The 26,302-nt window shown below is 41.4% G+C and overlaps 1 protein-coding gene across 6 annotated transcripts in view; it reads right to left on the bottom strand.

Annotated features, from left to right (window-relative positions):
* ATP11A (ATPase phospholipid transporting 11A) overlaps positions 1-26,302 on the bottom strand; it is a 1,534,794-nt gene that overhangs the window by 702,606 nt on the left and 805,886 nt on the right. For all 6 annotated transcript variants that reach the window (XM_044072636.1, XM_044072632.1, XM_044072633.1 and 3 more), the window contains exon 6: positions 13,007-13,135. In XM_044072636.1, coding sequence (XP_043928571.1) covers positions 13,007-13,135 — 129 coding nt within the window. The remainder of the gene's footprint in view (positions 1-13,006; positions 13,136-26,302) is intronic.

Below are 26,302 nucleotides of genomic sequence, written 5' to 3'. Positions count from 1 at the left end.
ACAGTTTCCATTTATGAAGTCCAGAAATCTCTGAGCAGACATGTTACAGGATGTACAAGTCTCCCAGTTGATGGAGGTGTAGTTGAAGTTCCCTAGGAGAATGATTGTTTGACCAAATGAATAGGGAATCCATACTAGTCAGGGAGGGGGTATAGGCCAAGGGTGGCATAGAGGGGCTCCTATAGTTAGCTATGATAGGATAAAGGTTTTTGCTAATGGTACATTTGCTATGGAGGAGCGCCACATCATTATCCTGTCTAACAAGCCTGGAGATGAGATTCTGTCACCTTTAGTGCCTTCATCTAGTGCAGTTGGTCTGAAGGTGTGGTAGGTGTTGAAACCATGCACTGATGAGGTGCACTCAGCAGTCTTGAACCACATCTCTGTGACAATACACTCTAGGATAAACCGTGCCTGCAAGAAGTGGATTTTTTTCGTTGACATGCCTAGCATTGAGCAGCAATACCTTTATGTTATCCAGATTCTGTTTTGTGAAGGTGAAAGCTTTTGAAGAATGACATTGCATAAAAAACAAAGTACCCACAAACTATCACATAGGTGGTAGGCCCCTAAATACAGAAGATGTAATAAGGGATCTGGGGACCCAAGTAGATAGTAAACGCTCCTTTGATAATCACATTGCCAAAGTGGTTAGAAAATCCTTCTACGTGGCACACCTTATCATAAAAGGGTTCGCATCCAGATCAAAAGAGGTCATTGTGCCCCTCTACTCATCGCTCATCAGACCCATCATAGAGTACAACGCCCCATTTGGGATGTATCTTACAAGACACCTGCAACAGCTGGAAAGACCACAGAAGCACCTCACCAAGAGGATCACTGGCCTCAAACAGATGCCTTATGCAGCTCGACTGAAAAAACTCCAGCTGTACTCGGTTGCATACCGCCTACTCAGAGGTGATCTCTGCCTGACATAAAAGGCCATGTCCAACCCAAAATTGATGGACATGCTCCACCTAAAGAAAAGCTTATCCCCTCGAGCCACACGCTCTTGGGATCTAAACCTCACCACAACAATAAATAGGACGTGCTGGAGGGATAGATCTCTGTCACAGAGACTTCCCATGCTTTGGAACAACATTCCAATCTACATTAGGCAGAGCTCCTCACTAACACTCTTCAAGAGAAACCTTGACAAGTGGATGGGAAACAGAAAGTTTACCCCGGGGATCACTTCAGTGGCTCTGCTGGACAGAGGTACAGGGAACTAATCTAAGTGGGCGGCGAAAGCCAACACATTCTGGCTAGGCTTATAAATGCCTTTGGGCAGATAGCCTAGTACCTACCTATGAACCTATGAACTTATAAAAGGCACTATATGGATGGGCAAGGTTATGGCCAGTATAAGAAAGCCTTGGGGATACAGGTGGAGGCCATCCTTCGCAAAGTAGTTAGGACTATCTACCATCTACTCCCAGGATGACATTTATTGGACTCTCTTGAATGACACCAGAAGCTAAGCCAATTGTTGTAGTCAATAATCTTTTGTTTGTATTTTGGCATAATTCTCGTTTATACCTGCTTCGGACACATATTCCAAAGCTCCATCATGTGAATCATACAAGTCAGGTTGGCATGTCTCAAGTCATTTCCTTCTACATGTACTATAACTGTGTCATATGTGCACTTGTAGTGCAAGGACTTTAGTGCACTAAGCAACAAAATGTGACCCTATCTTTACTCAGTCTGGTGGGTGGTGCATCAGTGTGTTTCACTATGGAGTCACCTATGACTAGGATGTTGGATCTAGTGGAGGTTTGCCTTATGGGCTTTTGAGTAGAGACACTCTGAGACAATGAGAGCTTTGCATCCAATAACACTGTATAATTACATCGCTCACATTCTGTAAACATTAAACAATTGCTACATTGTCTCAGGACACCCATTTCAGCCAAGCTGGCTACAGAGACAGTCAAAGTTCAAGTCAATGGTTTTAAGAGCTTACCAATGTGGAATGAAATGGGAGTATCACCTGAGGTTTGGAGAGCTCATTACTGGAAGTGTTATCTGCCTAGCAGTGAGGGACAGTACTGGTCTCAACACAGATGCACGCAGCTAGGAATCAGCAATTCTTTGTTATCTTTCTCACCAGAATCCAAGAGTAGCACTTGTCCCACACTATTTCTTGAGAAGTAGTACTAACCTAGATGTTGATGGATTCAGTACACTTGCTACAGACTTCTCTTGGTAGATACCATAGGTATAGCCTACAGCAGATAAAGACAACAGAAAGTCAAGTTGCACAAAGGCCCTGAGGAAGTTCTCACCAAAACTGCTTTAGGCCATTCACTTAAGTCTTGTACACACTGTCCAATTAGAGACCAGCAGGAATCAGTGCCCCTCTGCTCTTTTTCACACCAGGAGCAAAGCAGTAACACTAATCCTAAACTGAGTCCTAAGCAGCAATTTTCAGTAACTGGTAATTACTGGAAGTTCAGGATACAATGTCCAACTTCTCTCACAAAGAGCAAAACAGAAGCAATAATCCTGAGATGATTCCTCAGAAGTACTTTCTGCTCCTTCCAGTGAAAGGTAGTCTAGTCCAGATGTTTCAGATTTTATAAGTAAAACAGGGAGAAAAAAAAGGAGTTAAAATGCTGAATATTGCAGTGTATATAATGGTGCCACCTACCTATTTTTTTTCCTGGGATATCAAGAAATCAAACTGATTGTCCAGTAGTCCGGAAAACACTGCACAAACTCTGATTTTCTGTTTTGAAAAAAGAAACAAGAGTATCAGAGTTTGTTAACATGCCAGATTTACTAAGCTTTTTTACAAGCATAGTAAATCGACAGGAAAAAAAGCATCTCAAATGTAAACAGAGGGCACTCCTTATCTGACGCAACAGTGATGCCACAAAATTTGTGGGAAGTGGGGGGGGGGGATTATGGGAGGTCTGAGGATGTGACCTTGTTCCAGTTTTGGCCACAATGAAAGGTGCAGTGGCAACCCTAAGTGTGCACTAAGGGAGTATGATGTTATGAAACAGAGGGTAACTTGAGCTTTAAGAGTCTAAGGGGAGGGCCTTCTCGGTATTATCTTTCAGTATCCAGTAGAATAAGTAGATGAAATTAGACTAGGAGGAGCTTGTAAAGCTAAATATACAGTAGAGGCAGGCAACTCAAAAGGCACCAAGTTTAAAAGCACAACTGGAACCGAGCAGGTAGGTAGGAAAAAATCTTTTCTGATTTTGAAACTCCTTACAGAGAAACAAAACACTGATTGCATGTGATGCAGGCCTCTTGAGTCTTATGTGATGAGAACGCCAAGCTGCACAGTAAGCATCATTCAAGGAAGCAAACGAACCAATAAAAAAAAACTGGTGAAATGTAAAGCCCAGGTGTTAAACGTTACCCAAAACCTAGAGTAATCTGTCTTTATCGCACTTGGATCAAACCAACACTTCAATCCAAGATGCCCAGAACACCAGGCCAAAAGTACAGTTGTGTACACTTACCCATAAATATAGATGTTCGAGTGTATTCACTGTTGCAGTCATCACATTTGGGTTATCCCTGCCAGGGTAGCCCTCGGCCGGCCCAAATACCAGAGTCGTAGTATTTCTCCGTCGGTTGCTGTCGCTTCAGGACTGATGTCAGGTTGTCAGTAGTATAAAGTAAGGCAGCCGACGCCATTACACCAGTTTTTCTTGCCCTGTCAGGAGCCCCCAAGTGGGAGCCAGGTTATGGTGGAAGACCCCACCAGTGGAAAGTAAATACCAAAATGTCCCTTGTAAGGAGAGAGAGAGAGAAGAGAAGAGGGGGATGGAGGGAGGGAAACCAGGACTGCAACAGTGAATACATTCGAACATCTACATTTATGGTAAGTGTACACAATTGTACTATGTTCTTTGTGTTTCACTGTTGCAGTCATCACATTTGGGTCGATTCCCAAAGCTGAGGAAAAGGGTGGAGGCAGTCAAGGAGACTAAGGGCTGGCTAGGATGCCCTGCAAGACTGCAGTGGCAAAGCCTGCCCTGGATTTGGAGAAGATAGGCAGGTGGTAATGTTTGGTGAAAGTGTGAACAGATGTCCGGGTGGCAGCCTCCAGGATGTCACTGGTGGGGACTCCTCTAAGGAAAGCTGCAGATGTGGAGGCTGCTCTGGTGGAGTGAGTCCTGACCCCCTTAGAGGAAGGCTTTCCGTCTTGCTTGTAACAGAAATGGATGCAGTGTGCTATCCATTTGGAAATTGTTTGTTTGGAGATGGTTTTGCCCTCTGCCCCTGCAGCAAAGTTAACCAGCAATTGATCAGAATTTTTGAATGATTTAGTCCTGTCTAGATAGAATCTGAGCTGTCTGTGCACATCTAGAGAGTACAGGATCCTTTCCCCCTTGTTCTGTGGGTTAGGGAAAAAGGTGGGCAAATGAATGTTTTGGTTGACAGCCACAGTGGACACCACTTTGGGCATGAAGGATGATTTAGTCTTGAGGGAAACCATGTCAGCATGGAAGATGATGAAGGGCACCACAGTTACGAGTGCCTGTAGTTCGGAGACTCCTCTGGCTGAAGTGATGGCCAGAAGAAAAGCGGTCTCCCAGGAGAGAAATTTTAACTCTGCTGAAGATGCTGGTTCGAAGGGGGGCAGGGTGAGCTTTTCCAACACAAAGTTAAGGTCCCAAGCTGGGGTAGGTGCTCTTCTGGGTGGCCTTAAGTTGCTAGCCCCTCCTAGGAATTGTTTGATCAGAGGGTGTGAGAAAAGGGGCTGCTCAGTGGAGAAATGAACAGAGATAGCAGAGGCATGAATTTTAATAGAGGAAAAGGAGAGACCACTGTGTAGCAGGTCAGCTAAGTAAGTCAGGATGAGAGGGAGGGAGGGCTGTGCCAAGTCAGCTCCCTTAGCCTAAGTCCAGGTGCAGAACCTTTTCCATTTGTCAGCTTAAGACTTTCTAGTGCTAGGGCGTCTGGCGTCATGTATAACATCTAGAACCTGTTTACTGTGGTTGGCAGACTGATCAATGGTTAGGGTATAAGCCAGGCTGCCAAACTGAGGGTCTGCAATTGGGGATGCATGAATTCTCCTTCCCTCTGGGTCAGGAGGGTTGGGGTCTGAGTGAGATGCCATTTTGGCAGAGAAGACAGGCTGCGCAGCAGTGGGTACCAGTGCTGGCAAGGCCAGTCTGGAGCAATAAGAATTGTCCTTGGTTTTTCCTCCCTTATTTTCAGCAGTACCCTGGTGATGAGCAGTAGTGGAGGAAAGCCGTAGACCGATAGATTGACCCAGGGGAAGGAAAGGGCATCCACTTTCCAAGCCCTGCAGTGATGCTCCCTGGTGCAGAACTTGCTGAGCTGATGGTTGGTGTTGAGGCAAATAGGTCGACCTTTGGGGTGCCCCATTTCTGAGTTATTAGGGTGAAGGTTCTTTTGTCTAGCTGCCACTCGTGTGGGTCCAGAAGGTTTCTGCTTAAGTGGTCTGCAGAGAGTTTAGAGAACCTGGCAGGAATTGTGCAAATAGGTAGGGTTGCATGGCAGAGGCTGTGTGCCAAAGGGTCATGGCCAGCCTGCATAGAGGGTAGGAGTGAGTCCCTCCCTGCTTGTTGATACATCACATCACAGTGGTGTTGTCTGTTTTGATCAGGAGAGCCCCTGGGGAGAGAAGGAGCCTGAAGGCTGTCAATGCGTGCTAGATAGCTAACATCTTTTTTTGCTTGATGTGCAGAAGGATTTGTTGTGGGTTCCATTGGCCCTGTATGCACCTGCCATCTAAGTGTGCACCCCAGGCATAGTCTGATGCATCTGTGGTGAGAGTATGAGTGGCGGGGGGTGGTGAGAAAGGTAGTCCCTTGTTGTGGGAGCATGCTGCTGCCCACCAAAGAAAATCTTTCCTGAGGCAAGGTATCATGGGTATAAGAGTTTTCAGGTCTTGACACTGTTGACATCAAAGGCTTTTTAGGTAACACTGAGGTTTCCTCATATGCAGTCTGGCATATGGAATGAGTAAAATGCAAGATGCCATGAACCCCAGAGCTTGCAGGATTTTCCTTGAGGATAACTGGGGTCTGGTGGCTAGTTGAGAAAAGTAGGCTGTCCGGTAAGTTTGTTTTTCTGATGTAAGGAATGCCATCTGGGATGCTGTGTCCAGGCTTGCTCTCAGGAATATAATCCTTTGGGTGGGTACTAGTTTGGATTTCTTTTCATTGACAGTGTACCCTAGGGAGGTCAGTAGGGACTTTACAAAGGCCAGGTGCTTGAGCAGCTTTTCCTGACTGTCTGCCTGAATTAGGCAGTCATCTAGGTATGGGCAAATTTGGATATTCCTTTGTCTGCAAAAGGCAATGGCCGGAGCCGGACATTTTGTGAAAACTCTGGGAGCAGTAGATAAGCCAAAGGGAAGTGCAGAGAACTGAAAGTGCAGAGATCCTGCCCTGAAATGTAGGTATTTCCTGCATAATTCCCTGATAGGAATGTGGAGGTAGGCCTCTTTTAGGTCTAGGGTGGCTAGCCAAGCATCCATGGAGAGCATAGGCAGCAGTTGCCGGAGGGTGAGCATTTTGAATTTTGGTATCAACAGGAAGGTATTTAGAATGGAAAGATTGAGGATGGGGTGCCAGATGCCCTCTTTTCTGGGTACCAGAATACGTCTGGAATAGAAACCTTGGCCTTTCTGTACTGCAGGAACGTGCTCTATTGCCCTTATAGAGAGCAGGGAAAGGACTTGCTTTTGCACCTCTGCCCACTGTTTTGGAGGTAGATCTGGGAACCCTTTTGGAGTTGGAAGAGTGTGGGGGAGGAGAGTCATTGTGAGTTCTTACCATGACTAGGTGGCTTATAACTCCTTGTTTTTGAAGTGGAGGAATTATACTGTTTTGATCTCTGCATTCCCTGTGGCTGCTGTCTGGGGGATCTGCTTCCACTGGGTCTGGGCTGAACTGATCTGGTGGGAGCAGGAAAGGACCAGTGCTTGGAGGGGCAATGCCTGCTGAACTTGTGTGGCTAGACCTGTAATAAATCCTGAACTCTCTGCATAGATTTAGCTTTTTCTTCCAACTTTTTTAAGACCTCCTCTGCCTTAGTGCCAAATAAGTTGTCTTTGTGCAAGGGTGCATCCAACAATTTAGATTTAACATGGTCTGGCAAGGGCTGTTCCTTTAGACATGCATGCTTCTAAGTACAGAACCGGTGACTGCTGCCCTGCAAAAAGCTTCTAGGGCATCAAAACCACAGTGTATGGTGTGCTTAGTTACTTGACTTGCAGAATGCATTAACTCTTGTAATTCTTTAGATTCTGCACAAGCAGGAAAGGCAGACACTTCTTGTTTGAGGAGTTTCATGGTATGTTGCTGAAATTTTAGCATATGGAACTGGCAATTTAATGCTCTGATAGAAAGAGTAGCAGGCATGTATACTTTTTTACCCCATCTGTCTAGTGCTCAGGAATCCCTGTCTGAGGGGGTAGAATTCTTAGCAGAGGTTGCTTTAATTCCTTTAGGCCCTTGAGAAATTACCTCAGGGTTAGCAGTAGGAATTTTGAAAATAAATTTGTGTAAGTCAGGGACTCTAATACCTGGCAGGTTTTCTGGGTCCCAGAGGGAGGGTGTCAGGAGTCAAACTGGATTCCAGGAAAACATTGTCCACAACATCTAGGACTGGGGGAATGGCCAAGGGTCTGTGCTGTGGAAGATCTAAGAGTTCCCTGAGTCTCCCTTTAGACTGAGGGTAGTCTTGACATTCCCATTGGAAATTCTCCCTTAAGGTATGAAGGGTTTCCCCAAAGGAAAAGTCCTCTGGGTGCATCAGAATCCTCATAAGCAGAGAGGGTTTGCATGTCTTCATATTCAGATGCATCAGAGTCCTCAGACTCCTGTTCAGACAAAACTACTGGGGACAGATCTCTTTTTCTTTTGGAAGAGGTAGCTTGGCTTCCCCTGATCAGCACGATAAGGTCTTCTGCCATTTTAAGCATTTGAGACTGAGGCAAGGAAGCAGATGCCTGAGATTGGGTCGTCGGTTTCTTGGGTGTGGTTTGTACCCTGGGCCTTAGAAATTCGGTAGTTTTCAAAAGAACGGTAGACGCGAAAGAAGTCGTTCGTTTGTGTTGAGAATCGGTAGTGTGAAGTACTTCCTCAGAAGCCAGTGCCTGCTCAGTGGCTTTGGACGCATCCAAGGGAGACACAACCACAGGATCTTTAGTCGAAAAAGAGTTTCGCGGCATACCGGACTACAAAAGGGTCACAGTAGTGGCCTGCGAATCCACAAAAGCGGGCATCAGGGGCTGCAAAAGTACCTCACTGAGGACCGGAGAACTGACGACTAGCTTAACAAAAGCATTGTCGGTAGGTTTGGACCTGTGCCATCTGTCTCTGTCTTTATCCTTACGTTTTTCGGAAGATCTGCTGTCAGATGGCTTACCAAAGCCATATCAGAATTTGAGGACTGCAAGCGAAAAATATCTAGCTACAATAACGGCCTAACGACATATAGTTCTGGCATTGAACAAAGCACAAAACCGACAGTGGGCATGTCGTGGTCTAGACCCAAGCAAGTGACATAGTAAGAATGAAACTCTCGGTGTGGTATTTGCTTTCCACAGGCGAGACAATTGTTAACTTTTTCTGACATCAGTTAGTACAAGAAAAAAGGATCCCCAACAGGGTACTTAGCTTTAGAAGACTTCAGCTTCAATTCGGAAGACGAAACTCGGGTAGCGGCTGACTGGCACTCATGTGAACTGCTTCTGCTTCAGGCTCTGCGGCAAGAAAGACTAATATTATGGCGTCGGCTGCCTTACTTTATACTACTGATGACCTGATGTCAGTCCTAAAGCAACAGCAACCGACACAGAAATACTATGCATCTGGTATTCGGGCCGGCCGAGGGCTACCCTAGCAGGGATAACCCAAATGTGATGACTGCAACAGTGAAACACAAAGAACATCTGAATGCTTAAAGTAGAAAAGAAAAACATATACTTACTTAAAACAGAAGGTAAAATGGATAAACAGTAACAGTCAATGTAGAAAGTAGTCCAATGGCTATATCATGGCATAAAGAAGAATAAATCAGTCCGGCAGCTTTAACGACATGCAGTATGAACAAAGAGAAGACTTGTAGTTTGAATGTCAAAATATATACAAGTAAAAAAATGGACCTTTTTGGTATGAGGTTAGGACAGGACTGGGGTGTAGACTGCCTGTCTAGCTGTGTTGTTGTAGACAAGCTAAATATATTACTGAAATAACCAGTTAATGAGTGAGTGAACTGGACTCATGATGTATAGTCAGTCCATCTGTTTGCCCAGTAAGAATAATGAAGAAAGAAGAAGGTCACATGTTTACCAGATATGCCTGCAACCATTAAAGATGCAAAACATGTCACATGATTTGTACAGCTTCCAAAAGAACAGAAGTTTCAAAGTACAAGGTTCATTTACATGCACTTCCAAAATTGTGGTTTACCTAATTAAATGCAGGAAATGTCCACAGACATATTATGTAGCAGAGACAGGCCAATTACCAAGAACTAGGATGAATGCCCATACACACACAGTTACAAATAAAATGGCATGCAGATTAGTGTCAGCACAACTTCCCCAGTCTGGTAAGGCAGTTATGGCTGTTAAAGGGCATTTCTGCACACCTGTGAAAAGTACAATGGAAATTTAGTTAATTAAATTGTAAAATCTGACAGTCAGTGATCTAATCCTAGACACTGTTTTTTATGAGGCAATATAGTACCCACATTTTCCTTTTCAGCTACTAACCGCAAACATAAATAAGGTATACTGAAAAGTAACATTTTTTCCTGGTAATGCAAGATTTATGATTTATGATGAATTTACTCTGAATTCAAACTGCTATTTCAGAATATCAACAGTAGCTGTTAAGATTACCAGGGTCTATATTTTAGCATTTATGTTTCACTCATTACTAGAGAAACATTACTTTTACACAAGGCAGCATTCTATAACTTAAAAGTCAGTAAGCCATAACAAAACTTTGCTCACTTCTGTTGTTCTTTAGAACCTTGGGCTAACGTAACACCACCATTCTCTCTCTCCCTCCTCCTTTCTCTATTTCTTTCAGTTAGCTAAACCACAGTCTGTGTAGTGTACTAAATGCATACAACATCCATACATTCTAACCATGTATCTTAGTCTCTTGGTAGTCCCTGCCTTTCTCAAGATCATTAACTGGACAGTATCGCTAATTCATATTTTCTGTTAACCAAAATGTCTAACTCAAAAAGATTGCTTGTTTAGACAAACAACTTACAAATTACAACTTTTTAACTTCTTTCTCTGGATTTAACTAATCTCCAACATCTCTTATTTTGAGATTTTTTTTGTCTCATTAAATGTTAGCGTAGTCTGAGTGTTATCTTCTCTGCTAAATGAACACTAACTGTAATGTAACATACCAAACGTTTTTATAGCATTTTATGACCTTGTTCTACAGTGATAGTCTCTCTTTCTCTCTCCCTTACACACACACACACACACACACACACACTTCACATAAAGACACACATACACACACACACACACACACACACACACACACAGTCTGTCTCTAAAGTATAGCATGATCTGCATTTTTTCCACACTAGTATTTTTCAAGATTTATTTTAAGCCATTTGGAAATAAATGATATACTTCCCTTCCTAGGCTATGGCTATCTAGCTCATGACAAAGTGCTCATGCCAACTTGAAAGCTGGAGTAATTGCAAACCTATGTTTGTCCAATAAAAGGTATTACATAAAGACTGTGTTCCAGAGTCTTTATGTTGCCTGGGTATTCTATGTTTTAAGGCTGCCTGAAATGTTCAGCTAGGTTTATACACAATAAATCTGGCCCAGTTTTGAATTTGTGCAAGTAGTCAAACCTGTCACCTAAATGATGAAACACAGAGTAGAAGTTTAAACAGCTGCAGCACAAAAGGGAATTGTGTTTGTTATAATCAAAATTTGTAAGTCTTCCACATTTTTATGCAGGTTACATAGGATACATCTCTCAGGACAGTTCAAGAGATGGAGGGATGTCAACTACAGTGCCTCCAGTTACTTGACCAGTAGATAAGATGATAATGCTTTAAGGGGAGTAGCTTTTGTGACGAGGGCAGAGATTTATTCAACAAAAGCAGAAACACCACAGTGTGAGAATTATGCCATTAAGTTATCAAAAAATATAGGAAGAAACAATGAGGTACAATACAGAGGAGGTAATTTTAAAATACTAGACCACTAGGAAACCTGTGGCAATAATACCTTGTGTGTGTGTATAAAATGGTCACTAGCTAGTATACGGGCAATGAACTAAAGGATATTCATTTCACAAAAAAAATAAATAAATGAGAGGGGGGGTTGTAAAGCCCACTGAATAGTCTGTGGAACGTGCAGACCTCTGAAGTTGCAGTTAGTCCAGTGCAAGACATCTGACCTTTAGGGCTTCACAAAGTCATAGTGTCTCTCATCAGACATTAAATAAGACCTTGTGCTACTTAGATAGAAAAGTCTACCTGCAGTAAAAATTACTGACTAGTACATTTACCACACATACTCTGGATCTGGTCAGCAGTTTTGCTTATCAACATTTTTGACTTACACCTGCACTAGTCTATATCCTTAATGTTGTTTATTCCACACTGCTGATGCAACTGCCCTCAGTTATCCATGACTGAAACCATGGTTTCCAACTCACTCTTCTGGCAACATTGCAGAGAAGACACCCATCCAATCTACCGGCTTATGCATAGCTCGCCCAGGCATTAATTGCTTATTATCATATTGGTTCAAAGTGTGGTGAATCAACATTTACAAACTTGTATTTTTTTATGTTTAATCCACAAAACCTTTACTAGATCATTTTCTAAATGCACCAATTCCATGTTTTTTTTTTCATATTCTACTACAGCTCCTTTAAACAGTCTCTCTGATACTATATAAATGGCTTTAACCAAGGTAGGGTGCAACTTTATTTATATTTATACAGTTAGTTTCAGTAAATGTATGGTACAAGAAAATAACTCACAGAAGAATGGCATGTCTTCAAAAGGCATGTTAACATTTGTTTGCTTCTTTTTAACATCTGACAGCTAATCATTATTTATGTTACTTTAATCTTTGTTGCTTACATTAGCCTTATATATACTTTTGTTATTAAATGTCTGATCATATTTAATTCATATGTCCTCCTAAGATATCCTGTATGATCAAATGACTTACTGTAAAGAGATTTAAAAAACTTTTCAAAAATATATATCCATCCATCAACTTACCTCTCTGACCTTTTAGTAATGCATTCATCAATCATCTATCTGTCAAACATATCTACTGTCTGCTTATGCATATTTTTATTGGTCTAACCATTACCAAATCTGCTTACATTGAAATACTTAAGAAATGGTGAAGCAGTAGACTGCATAAATTCAACATTAAGTGTAAAATGCTTTTTATATGTATTCTTCTACCAACATACTACCTGCAACAGCTGTGTACTGTTTTTAGAACAGTCAGCAAGAACACTAAGGCTATCCTACACAGAAACTGCTGGGCTAGTCAGGTAACTACTTTTGCTTCTCCTGTAACATTCTGTTTTTTGTCATATTTGAGTACTTGTACATTAAATGGAGAACAGTGTAACTCAAAATTCATCATAACCAACTGCAGCATGTTGGTAGCACTTCAAGACATCATGTGGGTCATTTTATTTCCCAACAAAATGTATTTTCAGAAGGGCTCAAAGCCAAGAAAAAAGTAATTAGATTGTATTGAATTCCAACACACACTGATGTTATTTCCTATAATCTTGCCATTTTATAAAACTAGTAGCAGTGCAAATGTCACTAATGTTTGACAATTTATCAGTTCAAAGGAACTTAGTGAATTTCTTAATATAAACACTGCAGATCAAAAAGGTTGACAAATTTATTTATTGCTAGTTTTTTTTTTTTAATGACAACTGTGACTAATTTCCATTCCCTGGGTTTATACACAGCAACAGAAATTCATAAGAACACGTTTTATTACAAAAAACCTTTGTCAATTTACCTTATGACTGGACTCCCCATCCAAGCTGGCAGTCGTAACAAAACATGTTCCATCCTCTCTACTTGATGACAAGAAGATTAAATCACAAGGAAATGTTTCATCTTCCTTAACCATCACTATATCTCCAACCTGAAACATAAGATATCATATTAAACTATAACGTGTGAGTAAATGTACAATTAACTAAGAGGGGATCCTTGAAAAAAGCAAATAAAAATGATGCTAACATAAAAGTAACATCATAATGCACATTTTTGTTATGCCTTTTCTCATATTCAAGCAACGTACTACTGATAGCCATTTCAGTTCCCTTCTCCTGATGATCATCTTTTAATTGCGTCTTACATGACCAATTTTACAGCCTGAACATCAGTAGTCACCTGATCCTTAACCTTAAATCACACTTTACGATCAGTGTCAATCGCCATTTTCGCACACAACATTCCCCAAAACGAGTAGATGGAGACCACAGCTAAGAAAAATAAAATGGAGCTTTCATCTAATCTACCAGGATCAACAAGGTATCTACATAGCAGAATCATTTACAGGATGTCTTACACAAGTGTTTCTTTCTGGAAGGAAGTCAAAAGCTGCAAAAGTTTAGCAAGCATCCCCAAGTAGAGGATAATGTGTCTAGGATGAGACGTGTTCTATCTTACCATTTGAACAGCCATGGATTGTTGGTATAGCAATTGATAATATTTATATAAAAATGTTCCCCATCCCGTTCTATAGCACTACTTGCATAATTAATTTACTGCATCACTTTTGTTTATACTTTGATGTCCATGGGGATCATCGAGTTTGCCTTAACCATATACAAATATTTCAAATAAAAATTTCAAATACCACAAAAAAATCAAATTAATAATCAATCAAAATATGATATACACCTTCTGGTTAGGTGGTACTGGACATGGTATTAGACCTTTTCCTATTTCAATTGTTAAAATAAGCATCTTGACATAATGAGCATACTGCTACAGGTTTCCTTCAAAACACTTCCTCAAAGTCCAGCTAATCAAGAAGTGAAAGAAACAAGGCCACACCTCTGCAAATAAAAAAAAATAAATAGCAATATAACCAGTGGTACTACAGTCAGTTTCAATTAGGTTAAACTATTATTTCTCCTCAGTCATTAGGTCTTCATGCCTTTTAATTGGAAGATCTCAGTATTCGATATTCAACTTAATAGTTCAGCTCAACGTGTGAAAAATGGTATGGCACACATGTCAGCAAACTGTCATTATGATAGCAAGGCAAAGTGCTGAAATTTGCCAAAAATGTTTGATAAATCACCAATAAGCTACTTACTGTGGGTGCCAGTGTTAGTGGAAGAAAAAAGTATTAAGAAAAAAAATATTCAGCTTTCCATCTACTAATATAACAGTCCACAAAGTTTAACGACCGGCAATTTTATGATCACTCAGAGCAGTAGGAAAAATTCCCATTACCAGCAAAACTTTGCCATTACAAAACAGATTGTGCATATTCCTTAAAACAGGACAAACTTAATGCATTTAAATAATATATCAAATGAATTAAAGAACAAATGCTTCAGTGCGCTGCACTGAAAACAGTTCTTACTGTGCTTATGTCAGACAAAAAAAATAATCCTTTGAAAGGAATATGAAGAAGAAAGTGCAACAGTATGCACAAAATAAATTATTTGATGGAAGTGATATACTTCGTCGATTTCTTCTACCTGCCTGTCTGTCTGTCTAGTTGTTTGATAAATAAAATACAGAACTTGCTACTGGCAAGCACCAAACAGGCAAACAAATGTCAAAAACTCAACACCTGCACACAGTCCAAACTTGTATCAGGTTTAAAAAGAAAAAAAAAAAAACAAGGGAAAGAGAATTAGGTAGAATTAGTAACTGGCACTAAACAGTAGTGGTATGAGCTGTCTTTCTTAGCAGGAGAAAGTACATTTGTGTAAAATCTTACAATAGTAGTAGATGTCCTTCTCTACACTGCTGCAGTAGTCCTTACAGTAGGGATTCCCTGCCAATAGCAGACCAATGTCCGGCCACTATACCAAAGGCTTAGATTGCAATAAGGACATCTTACGTCACAGGTATACTTCCTGTGCATGGTGTAGGGCATAAAGGTGACATAGAGATCTACCATCATCAGAAGTGAAAAGACCCAGGAGGAACAGCAGTCCAAGAATAAATGAAGAACTTTTTTATCCTGGAGGAGAAAAACAGGGAGAGGATGGAGGGAGGGAATACTGCAACAGTGAAGAGAAGGACATCTACTGTTATAGTAAGATTTTACACAACTGTGCTATGTCCTTTCATGTCATTGTCGCAGTACAAAAACTCGAGGAAAGGTGGGAGGAGGAAGGTCCAGCACAGCCTTCAAGAAATCCATGCAGGATAGCCGTGGCAAATCCAGCACTAGCCCTGGAAACCACATCCAACTGATAGTGCTTGGTAAAAGTATGCACAGAAGTCACAGCCCTGGTAGAATGAGCCTTAACAGAAGAATAATGCTTTTTCCCATGAAAAGTGTAACAAAAGGAAATGGCCTGATACATCCATGAAGAAACGGTTTGCTTAGAAACAGCCAAACACAAACACCTAGTATGAAAAGAAACAAATGCTTGCTCAGATTTACAAATGGCTTTAGTTTTATCCAAATAATAATTCAGCTGTCTATGCAAATCCAAGGTGTGAACAACCTTTTCACTAGCAGACAGAGGAGAAGGGGAACAGGTGGGCAAATGAATAGACTGATTAAGAGACAACCCATTAAACCACCATGGGTATAAAAGAAGGATTAGTAGAAGGCTCACCCTGCCCTTATGAAATATAAAAAAGGAGGAACAGCCATAAGGGCCTGCAGCTCAGACACCCATCTGACTGAGGTAAGGACCAAAAGAAGAAGAGTCTTCCAAGAAAAATGCTGTAAGGAAGCTGAAGCTGCAGGCTCAAAAGGAGCCTGAGTCAACTGGCAAAATTAAGGTCCCAGGAAGGAGGAATAGGCTTCCTGGGAAGCCTAATATGAAGGACTCCTTTAAAGAATTGTTTGACCTCAAATCAAAAGCCAAAAGTGGAGTCAAAGGCAGACAAAACAGCATTCAGACCAAGGATCGGAGATGGCAGCAAAGAAGTTCTGAGGATGGTACTGTATGTCACCTTTATGTCTGGGGAGTATACGTGCGACGTACAATGTCCCTATCATAACCTAAGGCTTTGGTATTCTGGCTGGATGTCATGTTGCCCTAAGTAGGGGATCCCTACTGTTAGGAATACTGCAACAGTGATATACAAGGACATTTACACACTCATACCACAGTGCCTATGCTGGTAAGAGAGGAGGGAGCACCTTCTCCCTCATGATAGACTGAACCTGAGGAAACTCCAGAGATGGCCAAACTTCAGGTAAGTCAGATAAACTTTAAAAATGCATAATGGGAAGATGATATTTAAAGCAAAGCAATGGGAAATGTAATGAGAGGTTGGGGGGGGGGGCGAAACCTGGATGAAATTCCCACTTCCTACTCAGACTTTAACAAAGAAAATTATTTAGTGTACAAAGTAGAGATAGAAAGGAAGAATATATCAACTATTAGCGTCCACACATTTCAGAAATCTAGTGGGGAGTTTAACATAGTCATGTACTACAATACCCCCCCCCCCCCAAAGGATGGTCAAGACTAAAATATGGATTCTAGCAAAGTTTTACTGGCCAGGACTAATGAAGTAAATTGAGAACTTTTGTTCTGGATGCCCTGAATACCAGAATACAACCCTCTTACCCATTCCGTAAATATCCAGTGGTTCTGGTGCCCATCATAAAGGTGACACTTGAATACATTGCTGTGGACATTTTTGAGCCACTGATAAAATTGCAACAGTGTGTTTCAATACATTCTGACAACAGTGGACTATGCAGCTAATTTCGTTGAGACTACTTCTCTGTATAATGCTAATGTTAGAGCTATAGCTAAGGAGTTAGTATTATTACTTTCCAGAGCAGGGATATGTAAACATAATATCAAGAGACAAATTGCCCTCTTACATTACCCCAAACGGTTACCCTACTTACAGGAAGGACAACCTCCTCATGACAGTCTGTCTACAAACACCATTCAATGTGGTACAACAAATAAATGGACTACCGCCTATGTGGTAGTTCATGGGTACAGAATTTTTACCAAAATCAATGCACTTTTTGGCATTGAGCTTGAGGCCATGGCTTTGACACCAGGCATCTGTCTCAGTGAGGCCCTTTTGTAGGATGTCCACATTGTTAGGAGTTTTGATTATGGCTCCTAGTTTGCAGTCATCTGCAAACTTTGTTAGCCAAAGACCTTCTGTGTTAGCCTGTACTTCAGAGAAGTAGATACCAAACAGGAGAGGACCTAGGACTGAACACTGTGGTACTCTCCACTTGTCACTGGTCTGAAGTTGGATTTAATCTGCTACTGTCACAGTGTGGGTTCTATCAGTGAGCCAGTTGGCAACCCATCTTGTGACACAGAGATTTATACCTAGTTTAGTGAGTTTATCTATAATTCCAGAGTGGGGGATGGTGTTGAAAGCCTTGGCGAGATCTATATAGGCTGTGTAGACCACCTTACCCTCATCTACAGCTTTGGTGACCGCTTCAAAGAAGTCTATCAGGTTTAGGAGACATGAACTGCCTTTTACAAACCCAAACTGGGTAGGGTTCACAGTTTGGAGATTACCAGTGTCATTGTTTATAAGTTCCATGATGATATGTTCCATAGTCTTGCAGACCAGGCTCATCAGGCTAATGGGGTGGTAGTTCCTGGGGTCCGTGGTGGCTTCCCCTTTGTGGAGTGGGATAACCATTGCTGTGCGCCATTCAGTGGGCACAAAGCCTGAGGTGAGGCTATGACTGAACATGGTACTTAGGTGGGGTGCTGGTTCATTCTGTAGTTCATGTAGAATGCAGACCGGGATGTTGTCAGGTCCCATGGTCCCATCTCCCACTTATCTGAAAAAAAAAAAACTTCCCCATCTTCTGGGCCAAAAATATATCCCATTTTCTATCCCAACCAGCCAGAGTAGCCATTATCAAAAGAATTCTCCTTTCAGAACATCAATATGGGTTCCCAATTTTTGCTTCAGCCTCCAAGAAAAACGCATTTCAGACCATCTCTAACAGCATCTACAGATTCATTACAAACTCATCATTCTATGAAGATTACTATATTGCCCAAGAAAAAAGCCAAATGGCTACCAATAAAACAAAGATCTAACCTACTTTTAGGATTCCAACTCTAAAAACTACTACTCCAGCTCCATACATTTACTGCCCTTGCAGCAAGATTTCATAAAAAAACTGCTCATACAACCCGAGACACTACTCACAAGCCATATCAAGTCTCATTACCTCTAGAACCAAACTCCACATCACTGCACATGCTTTCTTCTCTCAAGCAAGCTCTCCCCGTCGACATCAAGATCATCAACACTTGTTACAACTTCAGAAATGCAACTCAAAAAGCACTCCTTCATCCATGCCAAATGCTCCTGCTTCAACACAGGAAATATCACCTAAGATATTCCCTTTCCTCATCACGTCTCCTCTCTTGAAATGTTTTGTATTTCACCTGGACTGAACCTGAAACCTGACCAGTGTGCATTACCTCAGTAAGCAAACATAAATAAAATAAATATAAGAGACACAATTTATATCCAGAATAGTGGACCAACTGTGCTAATGCTTTAACATCAAGCAATTAAAAACATCAGTGTACCGCTACCAGATATATGGACTAGTGGCAGGTTTTAACCAAATTTGCAATCCAAGATGACAAATGTTACTGAGGAAGATGATTATTATATAGCAAGTTTCCTTGTGGACGTTTAGATGCTGTCAGAGAAACTTTGGAAGGAGAGAACCCCATCTAAAAGTGTAGAAGAACATTATACCCCTATCCTACGGGAACACATGGAATGAATCCAGACTACACAGAAAGGGGTGTATAATACTAGTGCGAAGACAAAGAACTTCAAAGCTTGAGACCTGAAATTAGTTTTGTTCTCCTACAGAGGAAACAATTTTTTTGCTAGCTAGCAGGTTCCATTTCAAATACCAGAAAAATGGGGTTCCTATTATGTGTTCGAACTTGAAAGCACAAAACGGCAAAATAACGAAACAGCATATAAGCAATTTCATTCCCTGGGAAAGAAATCGCTTGGCCACCGCCATTACTTTATTTAAGTAGGAGGATGTGGGGAGCACAGCCCCCCACTTTATGTAATGTTTTAAAGTTTTTTTTTTTTTTTTGTGGAACAGCAATTTTTTTCCCTTGGAAAAAAATTGCTGTTCTAAGTGTTTGGGATGGTCGATAAATCAGCATTCGTCTTTTTAAGCATTTGTTGATTTAATATAGAGCCAAAAAATGAAAGGTCTCTAAACTGCAAGGTTAAAAAGACTGGTAACACAACAAATACACACTATTATCACTTTAAAACCAATGAAGGAGGCATAGATCTCTGTAAAGAGTTTGGTGGCATAGACTAACAGTTCTTGTAGGGAAAGAAAACAGACCTCTTAGCCTGTAGTTTGTGTACATCAGATACTATTAAGCTAAGCCACAGAAACAAGCGATAAGGGAGCTTCTATTAACAAAGAAATGTTTTCAGAACTAGCTGGAAGAAGAAAGCTGATTCAACACTATATTGAGATCATTCCAGGATAAAAGTTTAAATTAAAATCTTACAGAATACTGTAATTATACCGAAACATTATCGATGGAAGAGATAAAAAATGTTTCAAATGGAAGCAATACAAGAGTCAAAAAAGTGAATGAATCAGCCTCATAGTGTCAGTCCCAAAAACCTGATGAAACCATCAGGTATGATTTTAGCAATTTGAACAGAATTTCTAAACTCGATTGTTACCCAATGCTTAGGATAGATTATCAAAGGAAAAGTTGTGGAAAGCAAGATTTTTGACCACATCAGATCTAACAAAATGATAGTCGCCAATTCGCTCTGCAAGTTGAAATTAAAACATAAGGTAGAGTTTATCTACACAAGAATATGTATCTTCCTTTAAGACTACATACAGTCCCTGCGACCTTTCAAAGAATAAGGGACAGAATCTAAAACCCAATATCTTAACTATATGATGCAATAACATATACACAGGACTAGGACTCTTATATAAAGAAAGGTACAAGCTGTACTAGACTCTGAAACAAACCACGTAACCATTAATGCCTCGACATGACACAGGTAAAATATTAAGCAAATGTCATTAGTAAGGGGACTAAGCCCAAAAGAAAGTACTACTGGAAGGGAAATTGGTCTGTTTCTGGCACCAAGATGCAAGTCAAATTTTTGGAAATGAAGCAGGTTATAATGAGAATGTGCATCTCACTTTGTATCAATAATTTGCCCACCCGCAGAACTGAACAGAGGGAAAAGGCACCATTAGATGAAAGGGACACTAAAGGCAGATAATGCTTTTAACTTGCAAGACAGCAAATTACGCTCAAAACCTGAATTAACTTTTCTAGGGTTCAGCATTTTTTTTACATTATATACTGCGGTGGTGGTGCTGCGGTAATGTTGTCGCCACACAGTATGACGTTGTCCTGTTCGATTCTCAGCTAGAGCATCTTCTGTGGGGAGACATGCGTGAATGGGCGTATCTTCGTTGAAGGTTGTGCGTCAGGGCTGGCAACTCGGCACGTAAAAATCGACTGCCAATCATTAGCGGAGCGGAGTTCCGCTGTGGCGCCCCTTAACCGGGAAAAGCCAAAAGATACAGCAACCAGAGATAGCCCTAAGGGTAGTGTTTTCACAGAACTTTGACAGGGAAGAACATTCATATACATTTTTTGAGCAATAAAATGAGCAGAGCAGAAACCAGGCATTTCACAACTTTGAGGGAATGTTTGGCAACCGAGTGAGTACTATCTTCATTCAAGTACTTCATTCTCTGCCTACAGTTTACTCTGGTCAGAAACCATGTCCAACTGTCAAACCTGAATAAACAGAAGGATGGGGATAAAAATCTTTGTAGATGGTCACTTCCTATTCAAACATTTAAAATGACAATGAAACACAGACCAAGACTGAACAACCATTAATGCACATGGCCTTTCTAGGGTTCAAAGACCATCTACAAGGCCTAAAATTGAGGAACTCAAGTTTAGTGGGATCGCTATAACAGTGTGTGGTGGTTTTTGCCAAAATAGTGCCTGAAAGCACAAAGCACAGTTGCGTAAAGCAATTAAAAGGGTTTTCTCATCTCATCTCTTTCAAAAATACTTGCAGAGATTAAAAAACAAATATGACTGCTTATGCAATATATAAAATGAACCCTCCTCCTGAAAACCTGAACAAACCTTCCCTCTATTTAAAAACAGTAACAAAGTGAAAATAATACAGGAGTAAAAAAGGCACATACAGAACGTGTTTGAATTTTTACTGTGTAGACTTTACTGTGTCTTGGAGAACCTAGTGGTTTTCAGCATTCTGTGTGAGTGCAGTTTCAATATAGCTAGACCTCCCCTCAGATAACTGCTTCCTCTCTAAATGGTATAAAGATGGGCTGGTCTCGCCATCAGACTGTAAATTGAAGCGATTGGTGCAATTAAACACAATTTAAATCTTCTAAATTTTTTACAAAGAGCAGGATGCTGTGTTTAACTCATATCAGCATACTTCTGAGATACTGTAAAAGTCTGTGAAACAATTACTGCAGACAATGTTTCATAATGCTGCACAGCCAGTTTTAGACACCTTCTTGCACCTTCTGTGGTTGTAATGTCCACCACTACATACATCAGAACAGGAGCTACTGTCCTCTGATCTCCACCATTGTCACAAATAACATTTAAAAAATGAGTAAAACAAGAATAAATACGAATCAGTATAAAAAAAAATGGACAAGTGTGACCTTAAGAGCATGCAGCAAATGTGGTGCACTGCTGCTTTGTGCTATGACCCACACCAAACACACACAAATAAGGTTCCACACTCAACATTTGAAAAGCAAATTTATAGCCCTTTCTTCCCAAGGATTCACTCCCCACACTCGTATATGTGCAGTCACATCTTATTCAGAGCAATAAAAATCTGTCTAATCTGCTGCATTCACACACACACACACACACACACACACACACACACACCTTTCACTGCTATGGCCCCTTTCGTGCATTATGATAGTTTACTGCCACTAGCCAGACTAATTAAAAGTTACTGTTCCACTTTTAAAAAGGAGCTAAACTCAGATCTCTCTCTCTTTCTGTACCTCTCTGTCTTTGAAAGGTGGATACCAACAGTCATCAATAAAGAACAGCTGTACTAAATGCAGTGGGTCTACTGCACACGGTCCATAAACGCAGACATTATCAGTTGTAACTTTACCTAATATAATCCAGCTCACACAAACATGATCAATAAGTAGACTTCTGCAATGGAGAATTGTGGCATGCTGCTTGTAGCTGCATAACACACAGAGCTGTACACCTAGCTCCTTAAAAGGTGTGGTACGATGGATCCTAAATCATCTAAAAGACAGAACTCACATAATGTGGGTAGTTGCGGCAGCATAAGAGAACATGAAGATAGCCAGTAGTGTCTCACAGGGCTCCGTTCTGGGACCAGTTCTCTTTGGTAATTAGTTTTTTGAACTACAGACTAAAAACCAAGACCTGCGACTCATCATTACAGACAACTACAAACTGGGAGTCATTGTCATATTCCTTTCTGGCACAGAAGACCTCCAGCAGGAACTTTCACTTACAAATGTCTAGTGTGTTGAAACTAAATGATAAAAAATTCAGCATTGTCATTTTTGGCAGAAAACAACCCCCAAAATACAGCACTGACAATACCCCAATTTAAAATGGAAATGTAGTTGCAGACCTAGGAACTAGGGTTGATAACTCCCTACTCTGTTACCACCATACAATAACAGTTGTCAGGAAATCCTTCTACATGAAGCAGCTGACCACCAAGAGAATATCATCCAGATCTGAAGAGGTCATTGCCCTCTTATATTCTTCACTGATGAGAGCAATTATAGAATGCAATGCCCCCCTTTGGGGTGTACCTCATCAGACACATCAAACAGTTGGAACAATCACAGAGGTTCTTAATAAAAGCATCAGAGGTGGCTTAAAATCCCTAAGCCACCAGAAAAGAAAAGCACGGTCCCTCTTTTCTGTGTCTTACAGGCTTCTGAAAGGGGACATATGCCTTGCCTTATGAGCAATCTGGCACCCAGCAGCCCAGAAGATCCTGAACCTTCACAAATCAAACAGCCCACAAATACCAGAACAAGTGATCTAAATCTGATTCAGTAGATCAATACAACAAGGCAGAAAGACAAATTCATAACATATTCCTAAACTCTGGAATAGACTCACCCCCCCCCCCCCCCTGCAGATAGAGCAGTGTGATGCACTATCTTCCTTCAAATAGGAGTTGGATAACCGGAAGGGTATTCATAAATTCACCCTGGGCATGACTGGTGTAGCTCTCTTCAAGAAAGGATATACATTCTAGGGTGGGGAATGGCAAGCCATAGCATGCTCATTAGCTTTGACCTTACTATGATTCTAAAAAGTGAAACATATAACATGTTAAGCAAAACCAAAATGATCTCACAATTGCAGTCCTTAGGCAAGCATTAATATTACTTTTACTCCGGATATGAGCCACATCCTAACTAACAGAGGCTGTGCAGCCTGAAGGACTGTCTTGTCCTCTTCCTATGCCTCAAACGCAGAAACAAAACAAAAGCATCTGCTACCTGCCACAGCTTTAGTGAAAGACAAAAATAATTCTAAAATTTAAGCAACAAAGCAGTAGGCATGGTATAAAAAGACTGATGTATTGCACATTAAGGTAGGACTGGCTTTGGCTCAAAGAGCCATCCTTAGCATGTTCCTGTTTATTGTGCTGTTTGAGCACTGTTACCTCACATAACGCAAGTTTTAATTTAGATTACTATCTTAGGTTCATAGGTAGGTACTATGCTATCTGCCCTAGGGCATTTATAAGCCTAGCCAGAATGTGTTGGCTTTCGCCTCCCTTTTAGACTAGATTCCTGAGCCTCTGTCCAGCAGGGTCATTGAAGTGATCCCAGCAGCAAATTTATGATTTCCCATCCACTCAAGATTTATCTTGAAGAGGGTCAGCGAGGGGCTCTGCCTAACATGGACTGGGATTCTATTCCAGAGCGCAGGAAGCCTTTGGGATATGAATCTATCCCTCCAACATGTCCTATTTATTGTTGTGCTAAGGTTTAAGTCCCTGGAGCGTGTAGCTCTAATGGATCTGGTTTGCTTGAGGTGGAGCATGTCCAGCAATTCCGGGTTAGACATGGCCTTGTATGTCAGGCAGAGATCACCCCTGAGTAGGCGGTAAGCAACTGAGTAGAGCTGGAGTTTCTTTAATCGAGCTGCATAGGGCATCTGTTTGAGGCCCACAATCCTCTTGGTGGGGTATTTTTGAGGCCTCTTCAGCTGTTGCAGGTGTCGAGTAAGGTACATCCAAAATGAGGCATTGTACTCAATTATGGGCCTGATAAGCGATGAGTAGAGGGGCACAACGACCTCTCTAGATCTAGATGTGAATCCTTTTGTGATTAGGTGGGCTATATAGAAGGTTTCTCTAACAACTTTGGCAATATGATTGTCAAAGGAGAGGTTACTATCTACTTGGGTCCCCAGATCCCTGATTACTTCTTCCATAATTAGTGAATTACCTCCTGTATGGTAGTTTGTGGGCACTTTGTTTTTCCCAAAGGGGATGACTATGTATTTTTTTGCATTTAGCTTGAGGCCATGGTTCTGACACCAGGTATCAGTCTCCGTAAGGCCCTTCTGGAGGATGCTTGTGTCAGCGGGAGAGTCGATTATGGCTCCCAGTTTGCAATCATCTGTGAACTTGGTCAGCCACAGTCCTCCCGTGTTTGCCTGTACCTCTGAGAAGTATATACCGAACAAGAGGGTTCCCAGGACTGATCCCTGTGGGATGCCACTTGTAACTGGTTTAGAGTCAGACATGGCACCCACGACTCTGACCATGTGAGTTCTATCCCTGAGCCAGTTTGCAACCCATCTTGTGACATATGGGTTAATATTTAAACTGGTAAGCTTATTTATGATACCAGAGTGGGGTATTGTGTCGAAGGCCTTTGCGAGATCTAGGTAGGCTGTGTGGACTACATTTCCCTCATCTAAGGCTTTGGTAACTGTTTCAAAGTCAACTAGGTTTAAGAGGCAAGATTCGCCCTTAACAAAGCCGAATTGGGTGGGGTCCAGTGTTTGGAGGTTCCCAATGTCTTTGTTTATGAGATCCATGATGATGCACTCCATAGCCTTGCAGACCAGGATAGTCAGGCTTATAGGGCGATAGTTCACTGGATCCATTGTGGCGCCACCTTTGTGGAGCGGGATCACTGTTGCTGTACGCCATTCTTTGGGTACACAGCCAGTGATAAGGCTAAGTTGGAACAGTGAATTCATGTGAGGATTTAGTTTGTTTTGGAGCTCGTGTAAGATGCAGCCTGGGATGCCATCTGGTCCCATTGATGCTGTGTTTTTGACTTTGGAGAGGGCTGCTTTCACCTGTGTATCAGTGATGTCTGGGGGGCTGCATTCTTCTGGGATAGACACAGGCCCTTTTGGGGGAGATGGGTGAAGTTTGCACTGAACCTGTCTGCCAGGATGTTGGCAATGTCTGTGGGTTCAGTGTATTTTGTGCCATTTTGCACCAGCTCATTGCAGATCTGTGAGCTGCCACCCAGGGTTTGACGTAGCTAAAGAACACCTTGTGATTATCTTTAGAGTCTTTGGCGATTTTTCTTTCGAAGCTTGTCTTTGATGATTTTATGAGGGATCGAAGTTTCTTGCTAGTATTTATCAAGGATGCCTTCCCTTTTTAGGGTTTTGCCTTGTCTTGTTATAGTTTCCTCCTTCTGTTGTATAGCTTATTTATTGCCGGGGTCCAGCAAACTGGTCTCCTGTTCTTGGAGGAGTGAGTCTTGGTTTTAATTGGGATGGTACGATCCATGCATTCCTGTAGGTGCTCATAGAGTGCCTTTGTAAAGGATTCTGCGGTTTGGGTAGCATTTTCCATTTGCCCGGGGGCTTTGAAACTTTCCACCTCAGTCTTGAGAAGTGTGAAGTTTGCTTTTGAAAAATTTTTCACAGTGGTTTCCTTGGCTGGGGGTAGGATCAGGATGTGGGTGTCCATTGTGATAAGTTTATGGTCTGATCTTACCAATGAGGGATTTACCTCTGGTGTGGAACATTGAGCCCCCATGTTGGTGATGACTAAG

This window comes from Protopterus annectens, chromosome 5.part0, assembly GCF_019279795.1.
Source record: "Protopterus annectens isolate FY-2018-M chromosome 5.part0, PAN1.0, whole genome shotgun sequence".
Classification (NCBI taxonomy): domain Eukaryota; kingdom Metazoa; phylum Chordata; order Ceratodontiformes; family Protopteridae; genus Protopterus; species Protopterus annectens.
The sequence above is the reverse complement of the archived record's forward strand: the minus strand, read 5'-3'. Positions and strand labels throughout refer to the sequence as shown.